Source organism: Perna viridis, chromosome 1 (assembly GCF_037379345.1).
Source record: "Perna viridis isolate PV_CMFRI_1.1 ecotype Kerala chromosome 1, ASM3737934v1, whole genome shotgun sequence".
NCBI classification, from domain to species: Eukaryota; Metazoa; Mollusca; class Bivalvia; order Mytilida; family Mytilidae; genus Perna; species Perna viridis.
In genome coordinates, this window is record NC_142445.1 from 13,274,157 (window position 1) to 13,297,471 (window position 23,315).

At 32.6% G+C, this 23,315-nt stretch overlaps 1 protein-coding gene across 2 annotated transcripts in view; it reads left to right on the forward strand.

The window, feature by feature from the left end:
* The window catches only part of LOC148627321 (uncharacterized), a 110,289-nt gene that overhangs the window by 26,101 nt on the left and 60,873 nt on the right, over positions 1-23,315 (forward strand). Inside the window, exon 2 of one of the 2 annotated variants that reach the window (XM_088571315.1) lies at positions 527-584. The exons of the other annotated variant lie outside the window; for it this stretch is intronic. Coding sequence (XP_088427441.1) covers positions 527-584 — 58 coding nt within the window. The remainder of the gene's footprint in view (positions 1-526; positions 585-23,315) is intronic. 2 annotated transcript variants of the gene reach the window in all.

Genomic DNA, 23,315 nt, shown 5'->3' on the forward strand with positions numbered 1-23,315 from the left:
CCAAAAAAAAAACGTGTTTTATTATTACACCTTTGAAAAAAATAGGGAAAGTAGGTAAGTTTTTAAAAAATGTTACATTGAGTCTATGAGAGAAACATTCTGACTATAATAAAAGTACTTACTGGAAATGACAAAAGAAAAAAAAAATGTAGGGTACACTCTTTGTACCTGAAAAAAATGGGGTGGGAAGGGTAATAAGAACAGGAATGATTTTTTTCTGCTTTTCAGTGGAATTCCACTAATTGAATTTATTTCCGATTTTACCAATTTCTGCTTTGTTTGGCGACCTCGTATAATCATCCTTGTAAGAAACACACATTTTTTTTTAATTTGGCCTTTTTTATAGGTTTACTTGTATCATAGAAAAAGCATGCAGAAGATAGTAAATTTTCTGTAGAAGTAACTGCTTTATATAGAGATATTGTAGATTAATATGTTATGCAAGGTTTTACTCTTACTAACTTGAATGCTGGATAGAGCCAGTGCATGTTATTTGCTTATTAATCAATTGCATGTTTTATTTCAGAATGAGGTTCCCTGTAGAATTGAGGTTATGCGAGACAGCTGCCTATCCGCCATGACAGGTAACATTTTGTTTCCAGTGATAATTCAGTTTTAATTCTGGATGTTAAAGGTTTCATAGCCTTCAAGTTGTATTTTACTCTGCATGGATTTGAATTATTAATACAATGTTGGTGTTTGAAACATCCACTGAACAACTCACCAAAAAAAATTGCATTTGGCTAGTGCAAATTATTGAGAACTCACGAAAGTGGCTTCTTATTTTTTGCGGAGTAGCTGAAAATGTACAATATCTAGCAAAGATCTGTTTTGGTGAGTTATAATGAAATTTAAAAGCCAAAATGAATAGAAAGGAATGTATGAACATTTCATTTGCTCCATCAGAAACAAGCTATCTAAGGGATAGATTACTTATGATGGCCTCATAAGTGTGATTCCTCTCTATTGCAATAGATGAAGTGCTGGTATTACTAAGCAACAATTTCACTGACATCTTTTAGGCTGAGTGTCCAACATAATGGTGTGAAGTTGTATTTGGCCATGCTTACCAAGGTTACTTGTATTTCCTTCAGAAGGCATCTTAAGACAGGTTGACTGAAATTATTAAACTGGAGCCAATAATTGTGCTTATTGTAGACTTAATTTTCTTCTGCTTTAAAGTGAAATTTTGCATTTTCAAATCAGAAGTTGATTTTCATTCCACAGTAACTAGAAGTTAGGGGACATATTGTTTTACCCATGTCCCTTCATGTGTCCATTCCACATGTTTGCACTGAAACTCCAACACGCTTACACCAATTAACTTTCAGAAAGTTTCCTTTTGATTATTTTGGAAAATTTGAAAATCTCAATTTTTGAGTTATTGAAATTTATTCATTAAAATTAAAATAGACACATAGATATGTTTATTGAGGAATGATAGAAAAAACACTTAGCAGCTCAGTGATAAATTGTTTATTTCTTTTGTATCCTTTCATGTGCAAGGAATCATCTGTATCCACCAGACACTAGGATAGTCCTACTTAAGGGTTTAGAGAAGGTAGATAGGGAAATTATTGTATGTTCATTGAGTTAATGGGGAAATATTACAGACTTTAACAGTGCTTGAGCCAAAATTGTCATAAAATGTTTAGGGTAGCCACAAACAATAGGGTAGGTAAGCAAGCTTATAACAGACATATTATTTTTTTGGCCTTACCACCTTTTGTCTGTTGCATTTTATCAGAATTTTTTTTCCAGTATCTAAAAATATGATTTGTATCCTTCAACTATAACTTTCGTAATATTATGCAAATGTATAGAAATGATTTTTATTATATACGCATGGATGATTTTTTACATTCAGGCTATTTGTGACATATTGTTGACTGTCTTTTTTTTTCCAAAATAACTATTAAAAGCTTAAGGATAAATAGAGAACAACATTATGCATGGTCACTTCTAAAATAGCAGAGGTTCTATTTTACAACAGTTTTTCTCATTTTGGCTTTATTTAATGTATTTATTCTCAGGACATTTTTTTACAAGGTGATCCTAAGGGGATGATGATTTGATATTGAAGGGGGCAGGATGGGGGTGTTTAGAAGATTTCTTCAGATCAAAATATTTATTTTCATCATGTTGGGAATAGCAGTTAAAATATTTGTTTTTAACATAAATCAAATAAAAACGTATCTTTCCTTTTATGTTCAAGCATAATGTTCAAATCATACGTTATGCCAGAGCTTGCCGAAACTACCCAGACTTTTTGTATCGCGCTAGAACTCTAATGAATAGGCTTCTGGAACAGGGTTATGTTGCTACAAGATTGAAGTCATCACTACAGAAGTTTTATGGTCGTCATCATGAACTCGTGGATCGTTATGGTGTATCCATCAGCACCATGAAAACTGATTTATTCAACGGGTCATAGTTTTCCTTTCCTTGTTTGTCTACCCCGGACTTGACTTTTTATGACCAACTCAGCGGGTGTTTCTAGAAAAGCAGAGGAAGCTTATCCTCCCGGTGCACCTGGTCCATGCTCCTAGTTTTTAGTGGAGTCATTTACTTTTGTTACTTTGTATGTATGATTTTAGTTACTTTATGTTCTTTGTTGTGTATGTCTGTTTTCCATGTCTGGTCTTTGTCCCTGGAATACATTCTTTTGATTACCGATATAACCTTGGTTCCCTTGATTACTCTTTGGATCAGAGTAATTTGGAATGATCAGAATATTTTTCCCTCCCATTTTCAACATCAAGATATTCATTTTTCAAAAAGGTTAGAGTTGAAATATTTGATTTGAAATTCTTCCCAGCCCCCATTAAAATCAAATGGTTGTCCCCATAATAAGGTGTGAAAAAGTTTTATAACCTTACCTATCAAGTCTTAGTAAAATTAAAATTCAAAATCACAAATAAAAAAAAAATGGATGAAAAGGATGTCATTACAACCTTAAAATTAACTTTAAGTGGCCTAAAATAAGCATCCTGGTAATTGTGTCAGCACACCTCTTTTGTCATGTTGTTTATTTGCAGTTAAGGAGAAATGTGGAGGGTTTCGAAGCTTCTCAACTGTCTTAGTTGATATTGATTGTAGAATTTCAGACTGATTTATTGTTATATCTAGAGCAAAAGAGCATTTATGATGACAGAACTAATTATTATGAACAATGGAAAGGTTTTGCTAAAGATGTGGAGTTAGCATAATTTGAAACTAAAGTTCAGTGTTGATTTATTTTTGAGTAGTTGCTAAATTTTCATTTGGATATGGTTGCACACCAGTCGGATTTGGTTGCACATCAGTCTTCTTAATTGAAAATATAATTATTTTTTATTCTGGGTTTAAAATTTCATAGTTATATATTCATTTGTTCATGCATGCAAAAACCTTGCAAATTATATGCAAGATTCAAAAGAAATTTTAGACAATTTAAACAATAACTTTAATGATATTATTGCAGAACTGATCACATCTGTCATCGTTTTGTTTCTGTTGTTTCATGATTTTCTATGAAAAACAAACACTGTTAATACCAGTACTTAGAATTGTCTCATGTTTGGCAGTGGAAGATACAGAAATTTTGAAAAGGAAAGGGTAACCTTGATGTCTGTCCCAATGACTTCCATTTATTTTCTACCAAATCAACTTTTTGAAAATAAAATAGGGGAGTTGCTTAGCCTCCTGCATCCACCTATGTTTGAGACTTAAGTACAACCTTTACAAACAGAAGATTGTATTTGAATAACATGGTTATTAGACCCAGAGTCAACAAAGAACAAGAGGCTCCCAGGAGTCTGTAAAACAAACCCGTTATTTTTCACCATTTAAGGGCAATAACTCTTAAAGTTGCCTACAACTTTGGCCCCTTTGGTGACTTTTGTAAGCCTTATAATAAGGATCATTTCAGCAATTGAAAGAATTTGGCCGAACCTAATGGTTTTGGAGATATATGCCAAAAACTACTGTCTGACCCCTTTGTCTATTTTTACTATTGGCAGCCATGTTTTTGATAGGTCAAAAATCCCCACATCAGTTCTATGCATGATACTCCAAGAAACATACCAAGTTTGGTTCCAATTGGTCAAGTAGTGTCAGAGGAGCAGATTTTTGAAAGAAATAAGATTGAAAATAGCAAAAAAGTAAAAAAAGATCAATAACTCCAAAATGGCTTAACACAAGAAACGAATAATTTTACCACAGATAGATCTCATGCCAAACACTTTTTACGCATGTCAGATTTTGGCCAAATCCAATGGTTTTGGAGAAATATTGGAAAAGCTACTGTCTGACCCCTATTTTTTATTTTTAGTAAGGGGGGCCATGTTTTTCAATAAATCAAAAATCCCCACTTAAGTTCTATGCAAGATACCCCAAGAACATTCGTATAAAGTTTGGTTCCAATTGGTGTAGTAGTTTCAGAGGAGAAGCGTTTTGAACAATTGTAAATAACAACGATGTCAGCGACAAATGCCAAGTGATTGCAATAGCACACCAGGCCGACAAATGCCAAGTGATTGCAATAGCACACCAGGCCGAAGTACATTCAGGCTGAGCATTGCATGTTTTTTTTTGTTTGTTTAAAACAAACTCATAAATAATTTTTTTTGTAAGAACTGTTTTTCTAATTGATTACCATAAGATAACTTTTTTTGTATTTATTTCTTTTTTTCTTATAACCCATGCCACAAGTTGTGGGGGTAGAATGTTTTTGTCCTGACCATCCATGCATTCTTCATTATGTCATAGCATGTTATCACCGGGATAGTGTCTTCATTTTATCAAGGATTTCCTTCAGACTGTTGTCATTGTAATCAGAGTTATTTGGCTGTTTCTACTACGCTAAAAAATAACATCAGATGCAGAAAAGAATTTCTTCTTGAAAAATTTGCCTGGATTGTTGTGATAAACGCATCAAAGTAGTTCCATCCACCTAGTGGCACTAAAAATTTAGTCTTCTACATCTTAAATATAGTCTTAAATATCTTTAGAAATATACAACAATAACTCTACCAAGAATTTAGGTGCAAAAGTGAGGATCTCACAAAAAGTAATTGTAAAAAAAAAAAATCAATAAAATACAAAATTTAAGAATTGGGTTTGACAATTTCCCAACAGATTCTTCTGCCTAGTGCATTCAAGATTTTTCTTCTGTGTAACGAGAAAGGCTGAGTAGTTCTGATTATGTTCAGTGGTTGAAAGCAATAATAGCATACACAAGATTACCATAGAGATAGGTAGAGCTGTACACAATTTTTGGGAGATGACTTTGTTAAAAATTATTGATATGGGCTTTTTGCCTGGATAATGCATTCATTTTTTGACAGATTTTCCTTCATCTTTGGTCAATGGTTAGTAACAATAAAATCAAGGATGAATTAATTTTCACAGAAGTTGTTCAAGGGGGATCAAATGTTTGCGAGAGGGCTTTAGACTTTTTGCCTGAATAGGGTCTCCAGGTTTTATACAACCACAAAAAATTTGAAGTCGTATATTAGTATGGCATTGTGGTTGTCTGTGTAGTCATTGTCTGTAAACACTTGGTTTTTGTGCGATAAATTGAATTTTAATTGGATGATCTTCATAAAATTTTATTAAAAGGTTACAAACCACAAAAGGAAGGTTGGTACTGTTTTTGGTGGCTATAACCCCAACTGTTTTAGAAATATGGGTAAAAAAAAAAGGCCTTAAACAAGCGTTTCATACAATTTAACAATATAACTCCAGTTAATGCATAGGATTGCTTATGACATTGTTCCACAATATTCTAAACCACAATGGTCAGACGGATAGGTTTTCGGGGTAAATACTTGAATTTTTTATTAATTATGGGCAAAAAAGGGGACCAGAAACATGCATTTTCCTGATGACCAGACAATAAAGTGACTATTGTATGGCAAGGTGCCATACCACCAAAGGAAGACGGGGATTGATTCTGAGGGTTGAGACTTAAACTTTGTAGGAGTAAGGGGTTAAAAACAAGCATTTTCCTAATTTCCATAAAATAACTTGAATAAAAGTGAATGGATCTCATATAATTTTTACAACAAGGTGCCATACATATACCAAAAAAAAGACAGGGATGATTTTTGGGGTTATGGCTTAGGCCAAGTAAGAATATGGGGTCACAAAGGGGCCAAAAGCAAGTAATTTTTTTCTGATTTCTGGACGATGACGTTAGTTAAAGGGATTGGATTGCTTTTAAATTGTACCACATGGTACAATATTCCCATAGGAAAATTAGGATTGATTTTGCAGGTTTTGACTGGAACCATTTTAGAATAATGGCCAAAAAGTGACCACTTTAGTTCTGGTCACATTTTTATCCTGTGTCAATTGTCTAATTGTAATCAAAATTTGTAGCTGTGCCAAGTTTGAATGATGTGTCCATACTTGCTCCAACTGTACAGGGTTTGACCTCAGTGGTTGTATCAAGCTGTGCTGTGCAAAGTATTTTATTTATGAGTTTCCTTCAGATTGTGATAAATGGTTAGTAATAACAGAAGCTTGGATTGATTCTTACAAAAAATGTACTAAGGGGGAAATTAGGAAAATGTATATTATATTCAGTTGTTAAGTGCCGTCTAAGTGTATCACATAATTCCTTGTATTCTACCAGATCAGTTTAACAGAACAGAGTCCAATAGGAACCAACTGAAGAATGGTTGTAGGTGTGCCCTCACTGCTGGTATATAAAATCAATTGATGTCTTATTCCAGCATATTAATCATTTCTTGGTCAGATTTCATGACACATTTCCATTTCGAGAAACATGTTCAGTTTAATTTTTTTGGGGCGTAGTTATTTACTTTCTAAGTTTGTCTAAGATGCTCACTTGCTGGTAGTACTTTAATTATACACCCTGCAAACTAAAATTTAGGAGATATATATAAGAATCACCCTGTCTTTCTGTTTTTCCATCCATCAGTCTGTCCACATTTCTTGTAAGTGCAACTCCTCCTAAATGCTTCAAGCGATTCCAACAAAATTTTATGGAAAGCTTAGGCAATATATGTAGATGCACATGAAAGAATATAGGTTATGTTGAATGACTCTAAATGGAGATAATCCAAATTCAGGGTTTTACATGTTAAAACCTTGTAAGTGTAATTCTTCTTAAACCACTCAAGGGATTTTGATGAAACTTCATAGGAAGGTTGGGCATCATATGAAGATGTGTAAAAAGGAGTATAGTTACTGTTGGAGGCCTCTAAAGGGAAATAATTTAACTTAAAGGTTTTGCATGTTAAAGTCCCTCCTAAACCACTCAAGGGATTTTGATGAAACTTTATAGGAAGATTGGGCATTATGAAAGAATATAATTATTGTTGGAGGACTTCAAAGGGAAATATTCTCTTTGTGAGCCTGCCCACAGTGTTTCTAGTTTAAATTCGCATTATCACATATGTTATTTCAAAGCTGTAAATTCATAAATCACACATACTTGTATAGTTTACCCTCTCTTGGACTTGATATCACACATTGGAAGTGTAAATGAGAAATTATGAAAATAAAAAAGCTCTAGACATGCATATTAGAAGAAGAATAAACAGACAAGAACTAATAAAATGGTGTACAACTTGTGGATTCATTTTGTTGATCTTTATTCCGATACAGTCGGTATAGTTTCGCTTTTTACCCTTTACTTTTAAGATGCTTTTCCATGGAAACGCAAGTCACCTGATCAAAATTCTGTTTCCAGATTGGCCAAATACTGATAACTTAGTGCGGTTCAAAAAAGGAAATTGAAATTGCATGCCATGCATTATTTCCTGATGAAAATTATAAGTAAAAAGAACAAATTTTACTGCGTCTGCTATCTTTTTTAAAGATAGTACTTGTTTTTGTTTCTGTGTGATTTTCTATTAATGAACTTTTAGGCTAAAATACCTTTTAAATCATTTTAAGGTGATGGTTCTAATAGGTTTCTCTATTTATCCGTTTTTTTTATACCCCTAGCAAACATGTTCAAACCTTGTAAGAGCAATGTCTCCTTAACTGCTCAAAGGATTTTGATGAAATTTTGTAGGATGGTTGGGTATCAAATGTAGATAAGCATGAAAGAATTTGATGATTGTTGGATCATGCTAAAGGGAGATAACCCAACAAGCATTTTACATTTAAGTCCATTTGAAGTTGGGTGTATTCTTTTTGTGAGTTTCCTTACAGTTTTTCTAGTTTTTCATCTGTTTGCTACAGTCAACTCCACTGAAACCATGAATGAAAGGCATCTCTTATGGAAATTATTTTTGTAGAAAATTTTAATCTTCCTCTAAGTTAATACCATTGAAAACCAGGTAGTTGATTTTTTAATCGATCATTAAATACACTTCAAGTTTTCTTCTTGTGTTTTGGTATCATTATCTGTGCATTTATTACTCTGTGTGTCTCTCGAAGTGACATATAAATTTTCCAGTTTTGCATGCTTACCTTTGTATAGAAGACCAAACTGACTGTTAAAAGGCTACATCTGAGTTTATACTGGTTATACATCTAGGTAACTAAGTTTAGGGGCATATAGAAATAACACTCTGTCTGTCTGCAAGTCTATCTGTGTGTCAATCTGTCAGGTTGTTCATTTGTTGACATTACTTCTCCTGAAACTCTCAATAGATTATGCATGAAGATAGATAATTATTGGCTGATGTCTGGTAAGGGAGATAATCCAACCAAAGAATTTTACATGTTTTAATTTTATATTAATGCATGGCTGAACCAATTACTGGATTTGATGATTTTTTTTTAGAAATGTTAGGCATCATATGTAGATGTGTATGAAATATCAGGTCACAGAAAGGACAGATTATCCAATTGAAAGTTTAAACATGATTTGAGTCAACTTTACACAACTTTCGCTTACAGTATTTTGGTTAGGTATGGCTAGCATACTTTAAATCTGTAATAGCTATCTGTAAATCCTCTACAAATATGGTATGTAAATTAGATTTTAGCTTGAAATATATGTTATGTAACCAGTGAGTTTAACACATAGACACCATGTCTGTTGTAGAAGCTGAAGATGATTCTAGAAATTGACATAAGCTAAGTTGTAAAATCATGACCATATAAGATATAAAGATTTATTGGTGTTTTGATTGTAAGTCAGTGACATGTTTTCAGTTTTATGAACTTTGACATTTAGATATTTATGCTATTTGTTCCTGCCTATGCTATATCATTACATCATCTATATATATAAACCTAAAAGATACATTAGCTGTTTTTCTTTTGTTGGATACAATATTCACTCATTTTTCATCAATCTTGATAAAAATACATGTTAATTTGTCATTATAATCAAGACAAATTTCTCTTTGTTAACAAATCATCCATTAATCATAATTGCCTTGAAACAAAAATTGGAAGGAACATCTGCTGTGTTTCCAAGGTCATTGGTTCTGATGACCATGATCTAGTTTTATAATGGTATTGATAATTTGTATAAACTCTGTGAGTTGAGTACATTTACTTTAGTACATTGATATTAGATTTGAATGATAGCTATAATGGTAATATGTATATACCTGATATTATAGCCCACATGCAACGGGAAGATTACTGTATATAATCAGAATGGTTTTTACATTTTGTTAAACTATTTGCTTTTGAATAAATACTAAAACAATACACAAGTTGCATGTAGTCTCTCAATCATGTAGAAGATATTGTTAGAACATTAAAATTAGAATGGCAAGAATTTCTATTTGGATTAAACTCATGAAGTAAATCATGACATTCTTACATTTGCTAATTTCATGGACTAGTAGTTCACAAACTTTGCACACTTGTAGTGGATATTTTTGTTGTGAATGCGTGTTCGCTATATAATGAACTCATGCTGTGTTGTTAAATGTGAATGTGGGCAATGAGGCAAAAACTCTATTTCAATTTCAATTTTCTGTATTAGATTTGACATCAAAAGATATTTGAGTTGAAAATGGTTTTATAGCAATGTAATTATTATATACTGGTATTCAATGAATTATTTTATTTTTTTTAGAACACATCTATACTCCGATACTGGTAAATTTCACTTTTCTGTATAAATAACAAGTAATGGTATTATAAGTTAGTAATCTTAATGCTCAAAATAAAGTTTTTTTGGGGAACCAATCAAGTAAATTATGTAAAATCAAGGAATTATTTTGAAACAAAAATTTCAGAAACAGTACACTGAATTTCTATTTCATGGTATAAAATGCATACCTATAACTTCTTAAGACTATTTTAATAGCATTAAATGGAGTAATTTGTAAGATTGAAACTAAATCATACATGAACAAATGTCATACTTTTTGTTCTTTATCTTTATTTGATTCAATAAAAGACCAAAGCTTAGGCATTGGGTATTGTTTATAATGATGTATCATCTTGTTTTATGGCCCAGGTGTATGATAAAGTTCAAATTTTTACAGACCAGACACCTTTAACCCTACATTTCTAAAATCAGTGGTATAATCAGAAGATATACAGGTCTTTTAAATAGAAATTTACAATTTTTGTCACAACTAGATAAGCTAGGAGGGCATTGTCCCTGTCATTTTTAGTTCACCTGATCAAAGACCATGTGAGCTATTGCCATCACTTTGTGTCTGTTGTCATTGTTAACAATTTTTCAAACTCCTCTCCTCTGACACTACTTAACCAATTGGAACCAAATTTGATATGAATGTTCCTTGGGGTAGCCTGCATAGACCTGATGTGGGGATTTTTTATCTGTAAATAACATGCCCCTGTTACTAAAAATAAAACATAGGGGTCAGACAGTAGTTTTCCAATATATCTCAAAAACTATTAGATTTAGCCAAATTCTGACATAGGTAAAAGTGTTCAGCATGAACCAGATTTGATATGAATGTTCCTTGGGGTAGCCTGCATAGACCTGATGTGGGGATTTTTTATCTAAATTTAAATAACATGCTAAAAATAAAACATAGGGGTTTTTCCAATATATCTCCAAACCTATTAGATTTAGCCAAATTCTGACATTGGTAAAAGTGTTCAGCATGACAAGATCAATCTGTGGTCTAATTTTCGTTTTAATCGATTAGGCCATGTTTGAGTTATTGCCCTTTGTGACATTTTTTGGCTATTTTTAATGTTTTTTCCATTAAATAACCTTCTACTCTGACGCAATTCGACCAATTTGAACCTAACTTGGAATGAATGTATCTTGGGGTTTCCTGCATAGAACTGGCATGGTGATTTTTGATTCGTCAAAAAACATGGCTGCTGTTACTAAAAATAGACTATAGTAGTTTTTCATATATTACATGGCCAAAACCGTTAGGTTCGGCCAAATTCTTTCAGTTGCAGAAATGATCCATATTATAAGGCTTACAAAAATCTCTGCTTGATCAAAGTTGTCAGACGACTCCTTATTTTTTACGAGTTTTTGCCCTTGAAAGTTGAAAAATTATGTTTTTTTTTTGTTTGTTGTTTTGTACAGTTTTCAGCAAATATTTTGAAAACTATGATAGAAAGAAACTTGTGGAAAAGAATGTTTTGTCTGCAGTAAACTCCGAAACAGTATTTTGTTTAGTTAATTTTTCTAACTTCATCATTACAAGTGCAGATATGCATTTTATTTGATGATGACTATGTGAAACAATTGCTGTGAATGACCACTAACTATTGATTATTTTAAAACCATTCATAGACCTATTTCATGGATATACTTTATCATTATATAGATATTAAATATTCCAGGTGTAGAAAGTTCTGATAATTCAGTGAACTACACACTGTTAAATAAATTTAGTAATTCCAGTCTTAAAGTTTCTCCCACCAAATGTCACAAGACAAGTATCAATCGCCAAATTTTGAGGTAGAGATACTGGTGCTTAGGAAAAGAAAAAACAAAGTTTATATACCTGTTAGTTAGAAGGGCTATATTGCTGCTACAATTCACTTCACTGACCAGAAAGTGATTTTGGTGCCATTTTTAGCCATCACTTGGCGTCCGTCATCGTCGTTGTCCGTTGTCCTTGTTAAAAATTGTACAAAACTCGTCTCCTCTGAAACTACTTGACTGATTAGAACCAAACTTTGTATAAGTGTTCCTTTGGGTATCTTTCATAGAATTGATGTGGTGATTTTTGATTTGTCGAAAAACATAGCCATCGTTACTAAAAATAGAACATAGGGGTCAGACAGTAGTTTTTTGCATATATCTCCAAAACCTTTAGGTTTAGCTAAATTCTGACAAGGGTAAAAGTGTTCAGCATGATGAGGTCTATCTCTGATCAAGTTTTGGTTTTAATCTGTTAAGCCATTTTGGAGTTAATGCTCCTTTTCAAAGATTTTTGCTATTTTCAATGTTATTTCTTTCAAAAATCTTCTCCTCTGACACTACTTGACCATTTGAAACCAAATTTGGTATAAATATTTCTTTGGATATCCTGCATAGAACTGATGTGGGGATTTTTGATTCGAGGAATAACATGGCCACCATTACTAAAAATAGAACATAAGGGTCAGACAGTAGTTTTTCGCATATAACTCAAAACTGTTAGATTTAGCCAAACTCTTTCAATTGCTGAAATGATCCTTATTATAAGGCCTTCAAAGTCTTCAGGGATCAAAGTTGTCAGGTGATTCCATGTAAGAGTTATTGCCCTTGAAAGATGATTTGATTTTTTTTTTTTTTTTAGTTTTCAGAAAATATCTTGAAACCTATAATAGATAGAAAGACACTTTCATTTGCTGAAATGATCCTTATGATAAGTCCTACCAAAGTCTTCTTAAGTCAAAATTGTTGGACATCTCCTTGTTAAATTTATTACCCTTGAAAGACAAACTTTAACAAGGTGAGCAATTCAGGCTCCTGGGAGCCTCTTGTTTGTTCAGCTTCAACTTGGTAGTATGATTTAATATATGTAAATAGTTAAAACAATGTCATTTCCTACTAAAAATAACATGTTCAACTTACAAAATTTATTGTTGCACAGTTTACAAATTTTTTTTGTCAAGAATGACTTTTGGAAGAAAACCTAAGTAAAACATTTTTTTGACTTTGTAAGTGTTTAGCTCACTTGATCAATATGGTAAGACTTACCAATGAATTTATTGGTTTGAATTTGTACAACTACTCCATGTTGAGTTATTGCCCTTGAAAGCTGGAAATGATGCCTGTAATCTACATCAGATTCAACTGAGTCTCGGAAAGAAAAAGACTCATATTATTCAGCAGTTACTGCCCTTGAAAGGTAAAAATAGCCATTTTTGCATTTTTGCAGTTTTTGGCTTGTTTTCTCTAGCAGGGAGGGAAAGATTTCAGTTGCTAGATCATTTTATTTATTACTTACATCAAATATGTATAAGGCTAATAACAAGTTGCAGGTTACAGTATAGGATCCCTAGTATTTGATTGATTTCAGGTTACAGTATAGGATCCCTAGTTTTTGATTGATTTCAGGTTACAGTATAGGATCCCTAGTTTTTGATTGTTTGAATGCTGATTTTATCTTAATCATTTCGGGTATAGGATATGTGAACTTGCGAACGTGTTGTTTAATTACTACTGTATTTGGTTTGCAATGACAGTGATGTAATAAACAAAGCAATAATTTCCAAATTAGCATTACTATTATAACATGACAATTACCAGTTGACATGCATAAAGCCCTAACAGTTGCCAATTTCTATCCTGATCAATGGAATGTAATTTCTAGTTATTATAACTATGAAACGGATATTGATTTAGCATTATATGGCTTCTTGTTAACTTCATTAAATATAAACCATTTACCTAGTAATTATAGCCAACTTTGTATATTACCATGCTAATTGGTAGTAGGTAGTGAATTCCTTATACAGAAAGTGGTTTACGCATGTACATGTAGAAATACCGATTGGTGGTTTATATGGTCTTGACTATCCTTACGGATCTTGCATGACCGCCCATTGCAGGGATTGTGTTAGTAGATGTCTGTTAGTAGTTGGAGGGAGTGAAGCCTAGCCTTCGGGATACCTGACTGAAGAACTCAGTCAGAGTATGTCCTGCTAGCGACTGGGCTGCTCTGTTGACGTTCTGGCCTACTCCCAGACCCCACGTGGGTCCGAGAGCATTTCCCCACTCTGTTTGGGAGTACGTCAACGTGAAGAGTGATGTAGAAATATCAAGTTGGGCAATATATGTACTGTCCTTTATATATGACTATTTGTTTAAAATCTAATTCGATTTATCACAAACTTTCTGATTGGTTAGTTCTCTTGGAGAAAACCAGGTTATTTTGCATCACAAATCAACTAGTAGTATTGGGATTGTCAGCCATTAGAAATTAAATTATATGGAATGTTTCTAATTTTTGAGCAGGTCATACTTAATAACCTGGTTTGGGCTAGTTTACTCTTTTTATAAACCATAAACTATCCAAAAAGGGTTATTTTGTGTAACCTTTTAAAAATTAGAAACATTCCTTAATAAAACAGGTAGTCATTAAGTGGAGTTCCCTTTAAAAGGTAAGTAAAAGGGTAAATACAGATACAGGGTTCTCTAATTTTGCTTCAATTTTCATACAGCTTGACTGGTGTGGAAAAAAATTTTATCATCGCTTGTGACTTTTTTGTTCTCAGAGTTCGATTGGCTTAGAAATCGATTGTCTTGGACTCCATCTTGAATAGCCTCGATTGCCATTGTAGTTATATTTCAGTTAAATGAGATAATTTTGGTGTTTTCGTACCTTAAATAAGAATTATGAAGGGACTCAGGAAGATTTGAAGTGAAAAAACCTTTGAAATCGTCTGGTTTCTTTTGTTTGGAATGTTTGTGTCTGTGCAACGTGAACATGTTTCTGAAATGGGTTAGCCACTACATCATCATGTTCTTGATTTTTTAAAGATTTAAGTTAATTTTTTACATTTAAAAGAAAACAAAAACCCTAAAGTAGACCTATAGGAATATAATTTATGCCATTTCTTATAACCCATCATTTATTTCCTTTCGGAAAATATTATAGTGCTTTAATAACACACCTTGGTTTAGAGATCATAAGCTTTAAGGTTTATAATGGGATCACTTGTCATTTATCAATACTGGATACTAACATGGTATAGTCCCTTGACTATTCAAAATTGGCTAAATGAATAATACATTAACAGCTTTACATTGAAGAAAAATAAGGATTTTCAAGCCTTGATCATTTGTTTGTTAAATCATCAGATACAATCTGTCTAAGTGCTTGCTAAATAGCTAAGATTTAGCTCTTCTGAATAACTGGTAGTTTTATTTATAAAGGTTAACTTAAAGTGTGCCTTTTATAGAAGTAGGACAGACAGGGATATCATACATGATTAAACACCTTATCCTTGATAATAATGTAGATAGAACCACTGATTAATAACCAGCGAGAAGTTTACATGTTTTATTCTTTGGAATTTAAGCCATAGTCATAGATTGAATAAATGTTCCAATCACATGTTAAATAAATGATTTTGAAGAACATTGCTTCTTTGATTTTAATTGATAAGACTTGAAAGCAAAGTTTGCCACAGCTGATTATGGCATTACAATATGGTTGTTTGCAAGTCCCTGTAAGTCCGTAACTGAATATGGTTTGAAAAGAAACAGAATGAATTCATAGTAAGGACATTGAAACTTTAAATGAACTTTGGAGAAAAATTATTATTTATGATAAGAGCTATAATCAGAAGCCTTTTGACTGTCAGTAGACATTGAATGAGAATAAAATCTTGTTGAAGTTGTTTCTTTTTAACCAGTTACTATGACTGTAACACTGTATATTTTTTCCCTGGTTTAATAATCCTCATATCTTCTGCCTGATGGTTTGTCACACTTTCTGATTGATGTTTGAGAATAATTCAACCAAAAAATAGTTTCAAACTTGAGCAGTACCATTATAGGTCAACTCATTTAAAGAGGTGTTTACCTTTACAAATTTTCCATAAATTTATGGATTTTATTGTTACTTATGTAATACAGATTGTGATTTTGAATAGAAGGCTATATATAGAGAATCATTTACTTCAAAGTATGAGGGCAGGTATAATGCTTTAAGATCCGTATTTACCATACAGAACGGTTGAATCTTCTTCTCATGGAAAGTGACTTACAAGACTAACAAACAAGTTAGTTAAGGATTTCTTTGATCTTTCTCTAGGTTCTTTGTACTTCTGAAGAAATCGACTTTAATACTTCAAATTAAGAAATTATTGGATTGTTTTTTTATGCAAACAATATGGTAGTTCCACAAAATTATAAATGTTCTTCATTAAGCTTGACATTGCATAAGGAACATGTACAGGCTTATGAAGCAAGAAAAATAACACAATGAAAATTCTCATAATAAGTGCAAGCAATGTGTCCTGTTTTAAAATATCAAAATATTGCATTTTAAGAACAGTTTTACATTTGTAGTCTTAAAGATTTACAGGAGTTAAGGTTTAGAAAAAAAAAAAGGTTCTTAGGTAGAAGTGGTGCATCTGTACCCATTCATGGAAGACAGTCATGTTCTTGAGTCAGCTTTCTGGTCTAGGCTAGATTTCATGTGATCATTAAAAAGGAGAAATTCTACATGCAGTTTTCGTGTTTCACCTTCCAAGATCATTGACTTGTCATTCAATAAGCAGTCACTCATGTTTTTTCAAAGGTGTCTTTGTAGAAAGGAGTTCAATGAACTAAATTTCTCAATCAAATAAAAAGAAATGAAAACAGCCTTTGAAAGAAACCAAAGAAGCTACAGCAATAGCTATATTTGGACACTGTGATTGATCCTGACATACATTTTCTTGCTTTCAGTCTACCATCAATTTATCTTAATCTGTTGTAGGGTGATTAATTCTAGTGTTCCATTTCATGAAGAACAAAAAAGCACAGGCCTTGTACCAACGGTCATAAATCAACTTAGATGTACAAATTACATAAAACTCCCAACGGTATAATGTACAAATCACAGTTTTTAATGCGAATTTATTAAAGTTGATCATGATAGTCGCACGGAAGGTCTTTCTGCACTTTTTAGTTGAATTCCAGTATTTGATATCTGGATTACGATTTTTTTACTGTATATTTACTTCAGATTTTGCCAATTTCTGCTATGTTTGTTGACCTTGTATAATTATCCCTGTTCAGTCATTATTTCAGTGTTTACCAATAGTTTAGTTATTTTTCTTGGCTGGACTATGCTGTGTATATAGTCTTCTTAGATCACTTGACGTCTGTTGTTGTCATCATTGGTAACAATTTTTCAGAACTTTTCTCCTCAAACTGGACCAGTAAGAATCAAACTTGGTATGAATGTTCCTTTGGGTATCCTGCATAGTACTGATGTGGGTATTTTTTATCTGTAAAAAATTGCAGCTATTACTAAAAATAGAACAAAGGGGTCAGTGAGAAGTTTTTATATCTCCCAAAAAAATAAAGCCAAATTATTTCAATTGCCAAAATGATCCTTATTATAAGGCCTACAGAAGTCTGCTGGGACCAAAGTTGTTGGATGACTCCTTGTTAGAGTTATTGCCATAGAAAGGCAAAAAATGATGTGTTTTTTTCTTTTTCCCCCCAGTTTTCAGCCAATAACTTGAAAACTGATATAGATAGAAAGAAACCTTCAGTTGATGAAATGATCCTTATTATAAGTCCTACCAAAGTCCCTTGAAAGGAAAACAAATAACCAGGTAAGCTTACATCCTGGAACAAACTGAGGTACTGTTCTAAGAGTTGTTTTTAGCTCAACTGGCCAAAGGCCATGTGAGCTATTGCCATCACTTGGCATCAATCGTTGTCATCGTCCATTGTTGTTGTTAACAATTTTTCAAAACTCTTCTCCTTTGACACTACTTGACCAATTGCAACCACACTTGGTATGAATGTTCCTTGGCTTGGGATATGTTGCATAGAACTGATGTGGGGATTTTTGATCCGTCAAAAAACATGGCCACCATTACTAAAAATAGAACATAGGGGTCCGACAGTAGTTTTTCCCATATATCTCCAAAATGGTTAGTTTAGCCAAATTCTGACTGGGTAAAAGTGTTCAGCATGATGAGATCTATTTGCGGTCAAATTTTCATTGTAATCTATTCCGCCATACTGGAGTAATTGCCCTTTTTCAACGTTTTTTTGCTATTTTTAATGTTATTTCTTTAAAAAAATCTTCTTCTCTGAAACTGCTTGACCAATTGGAACCAAACTTGATATGAATGTTCCCTGGGGTATCCTGCATAGAACTGATGTGGGGATTTTTGATCCATTGAAAAACATGGCCACCGTTACTAAAAATAGAACATAGGGTCAGACAGTAGTTTTTCGCAAATATCTCCAAAACGGTTAGGTTTAGCCAAATTCTGACATCAGGTAAGTGTTCGGCATGATGAGATCTATCTCTGGTCAAATATTGGTTTTAATCCATTAAGCCAAGTTGTAGTTATTGCCCTTTTACAATGACTTTTGCTATTTTTAGCTCACCTGGTCAAAAGCATGTGTGCTATTGCCATCACTTGGCGTGTGCTGTCGTTGTCGTCGTCCGTCGTCGTTGTCGTTAACAATTTTTCAAAACTCTTCTCCTCTGTAACTACTTGACCAATTGAAACCAAACTTGGTATGAATGTTTTTTGGGATATCCTGAATAGAACCTATTATGGGGATTTTTGATCCATCAAAAAACATGGCAGCTGTTACTAAAAATAGAACATAGCGGTCAGACAGTAGTTTTTCGCATATATCTCCAAAATCGTTAGGTTAAGCTGAATTCTTTCAATAGCTGAATGATCTTTATTATCAGGACTACAAAATTTTTCAAGGATAAAAGTTGTTAAATGACTCCTTGTAAGAGTTATTGCCCTTGAAAGGGGAAAAATGAGATTTTTTTTAACAGTTTTCAGTCAATATCTTGAGAACTATGATAGATTAAAAGAAACTTTCAATTGTTGAAATTATCCTTATGATAAGCTATACCAAAGACTTCTTGAGTCAAAATTGTTGGACAACTTCTTGTTAAATTTATTGCCTTTGAAAGGCAAAATTCAACCATGTGGGCATGTTTTTTTTTCGTAGGGATATTGGAACGTGTTTCTTTCATTTATATGGAAAATATCAGTGTGGTCATAGAGGGAATTAGACCAGTTAAATCACTTGTTTTGACATTATGAGTTTAAATCAACAGAATCAAACATGGAAATGAAAAAAAAACTGTGTTTGATTTCACTAGAATTTGTAAGTGTTAACTTATTTGTACGTTATATTGTCACATAACTATTTTCTGTAATCAGTGCCAAAACTTATGACCAAATTTACACCTATGAACTTTTGTGAAATTATTATTAAATTTACAGATCATTTTGCATGTGCATGATTACAAGTGATGAAAAAATAATTAAGAATGAATGCAGAAAATTAATAATATGAGTTAGTACATTCTTGACTAGTTAATATCAATGAATGATTCTGAAAGAGTAAAATTAGTCGTACGTTGTGACGTCACAATACTTAACCCTGTTATGACATCATAACTTACGACTAATTTTACACTTTAGATTTTTTGTGAAAAGGACCGCAGATGTAAAAGTAGGACACAGTCAGGTGTTGAAGTTGTTTCATTCCTGGACTGGTTTAATAAATTTTTAAAGACTATCAACTTTGTCAAAGTATACATTAGTTTATAGATTAAATGTAGTCATGTGCAACCCAGTCCTGATTCTATTGAAGAAAAGAGTAAATCTGGAGAAAGACTGTAGAGATCTTTATCATGATGCCATCAAGTTGCTGAAAATAAACATTTTAATATTCTTTTACAATAAAATCTGCCTGCATACCCGAAAAAAAAACTAATTATAATGAAATATTCAGGTGACTTTATTAAAAATATTGGTTATCCAATGAATTTTTATTAGAGCCAATGTGCTTTTAATGAAAGTTGTCATAATTGTTCCTTAGAGTATACCTGCACAAACTGATTATTTAAAATTTTTCATTGATTGAAAAACATGGCCATCAATACTAAAAGTAGATCTTAGGGATAAAAATGCTTTTTTTGCTATTTTTTTCCCCAATTTTAGAATGATAATGAAGGTGAAAGCTACTCATGAAATAAACATGATATTCTGAGTTGACTGGCAGTATTGAAATGTTTTTTAGGTTGCCAATTTTACCAGTTGCTCCAATTCCAATGATTTTCTGTTTATCTAGGCAATATGGTATTCTTGAGTGAATGGTGGTAATGAAAATTGTTCTGGACAGCCATTTTCAAAATGGATGCCATTTTTCCGTTCATTTTTATACTTGTTTTGATTTCAACGATATTTGCTTTGTATAGTATGTTGGTTTATATGATATGGTCTCCTGGGTTGAATGATAATGATGAAAATGTTGAATAGCCTTGATTTAACTTTATTTCATGTTCTTTCTCAGCAAATGTATAGCCAGCTAATGCCTCCCTCCCCCACCCAACAACCTGATGGGATAACAGGGTATAGGGGACCGCTGCCCAATTTTTTCCAAGAGGTTCTCAAAACTCTTTGAAGGCATTTCTGACAGTGCCTTAGTTACTTGAAAAAAACTTGCAGCATTCATCAATATATGCTCTTTTTCAACAATTTTTTGGGACCCCTGCTCAATTTTTTCCCAGATGTTCTAAATACACTTTGAAGTAATTTCCAATATTTTACAGTGCCTTAGGTACTCAAATGAACTAAAAGCATTTGTCTTCCTCATATTACATTATATAAATGATACATAGCTAAGATATTGGTACAGCAGTTTGTTACCTCATGAAAATCTTTGTCACCCCAAGGCGTATTTATTTTATTATACTGAATGATTCATTGTTATTTTTATTTTTTTTTTTAAATTAAGCCATAAAAATCAGTTTTGTATGTTTTTTGTTCATCTTTATTTTCTTCATAATTGTTGGTTTTTTTTAATTTTGCATTCATTAGAAACTGTAAATGTCAACTGTGGATCACATCTCTGTTTCCATGCTCACAAACAGAAATGTTTATCAGATTTTTTTAAATTTTTGTTTGTTTTTTTTTTAGTTTTGTTATAGTTATTTAATTAAACTGTTGCTTTGTTACTGTAGGTCTTTATGATGCAACCAATTTAGCTTTTCACGAGAGGGTAATAGACACCCTCTGAGACATGTGATAGAGCAGAATATTATCATTGTATTTAACCAATCAAAATTCAGCAAACTGACATGAAGTATAATTAATATCCTTATGTAATATTACTAATCAGGTTGATATAAATGTGATGGATAAATAAACGTTCAATACATAAATATTGCTGGTAAATATCTAATTTGTATCAGCTTTAGAAACAGTCAGGTTGTGAATGGGACTGAAGGAAGTACAAATGTGGAGTTTTCATGTATTGTTTTTATCCTGCATATCTTACAGTGAGAAATCTGAAATTTATGTGGGAAAAAAGATAATCTATTTTATCATTCAAAGCAAGCACCCTGAAGCTGGTTACCTGTTTTCTGCTTAGGTGTTGCTCAAAGTGAAAAATTTAGAAAACAATATTATTTGTAAACAGTTTATTCAACACCCTTTATTTGTATTGTATAAAGCCTGGTTGCAGGATAAAAAATGAAGATCAGATCCCAAAGGAAAATAATTATGTTTTCTTTTAGATTCTGTATGCATTTCTGTGAGTTAGTCCTTGAGGTTATTGTCCACATTGTGTGCCTATGTTTCTCATTATGTCATTATTTTCATAATAGTGAATTGTGTTGTTATGGCCAACTATGTAATCCACATTTGAATGGTTAGTCTGCTTGTGGCCAACATTGTTGACCCAACTTCAATTTTTAGTTTTTTCTTATAGCCAACTATAAAAACCTTACTCTGAAGTTACGTCTTCATCCGAGGCCCAACTTGGTAGACTACGCTTGGAAGTTAAACATTTATTTATTACCATGTTAACTATGTTCACCATATTTGAAAGTTTAATCTATCTTTTTGGCCAATTTTTTATTTACACTTAGATGTTAAGTCTTTATTGTCCCCGCTGCAATGCGGAGTGGGGACATAGAAATGCTGGGGTTCATCCGTCCTTCGTCTGTGCGTCCGAAGGTTGTGGACACAACTCCTTAGAAACGGCTGAACAGAATTTGACCAAATTTTGTAGGATTGTTTGTCACCATATGTAGTTGATCATACTTAACCGCTATTTAGATTCGACAATTTTTATGAGAGTGTTGGGACTTTGTTCATTTCTCACATTATTCGCATATGAACACCTTGTGGACGCAACTCCTCAGAAACTTCTGAACGGAATTTGACCATATTCTGTAGGATTGTTTGTCACCATATGTAGTTGATCATACTTAACTACTATTTTGATTCGACAATTTTTATGGAAGTTATGGGACTTTGTTTATTTTTCATGTTCTTTTTTTGTGGATTCTTTTTTGTTGTATGTAGAATTCTTAACCTAACTTAATTTGATTCATTAAGATACATTAACCTTGAATCGCCACATGGCATTATGAAAGCACATAAGTTTTGAATCTGCTATTTATACCATTGTCAAACATTTGTAATTCAACTCTTTCTACAGCGGCTACGCCTTGCATTCTTGTTTAATGGGTAGCTATGACAACTACACTTGGACATTAAGTCTCTATTCATGGCCAACTTGTTAACCACACTTAGGCTCTAAGTCTTTATTTTTGGCTGGCTATGTTAACGACACTTGGTTATTGCGTTTTTATTCATAGCCACTTATATTAACCACACTTAGGCTTTAAGTCTTTATTTATGGCTGGCTATGTTAACAACACTTGGTTATTGCGTTTTTATTCATAGCCACTTATATTAACCACACTTAGGCTTTAAATCTTTATTTATGGCTGGCTATGTTAACGACACTTGGTTATTGAGTTTTTATTCATAGCCACTTATATTAACCACACTTAGGCTTTAAGTCTTTATTTATGGCTGGCTATGTTAACAACACTTGGTTATTGCGTTTTTATTCATAGCCACTTATATTAACCACACTTAGGCTTTAAATCTTTATTTATGGCTGGCTATGTTAACGACACTTGGTTATTGAGTTTTTATTCATAGCCACTTATATTAACCACACTTAGGCTTTAAGTCTTTATTTATGGCTGGCTATGTTAACCACACTTAGACATTAAATCTTTATTTATGGCTGGCTATGTTAACGACACTTGGTTATTGCGTTTTTATTCATAGCCACTTATATTAACCACATTTAGGTTTTAAGTCTTTATTTATGGCTAGCTATATTAACCACACTTGGTTATTAAGTCTTGATTCATGGCCAGCTATATTAACCACACTTGGACATCAAGGCTTTCTTCATGGCAGGCTATATTAACCAC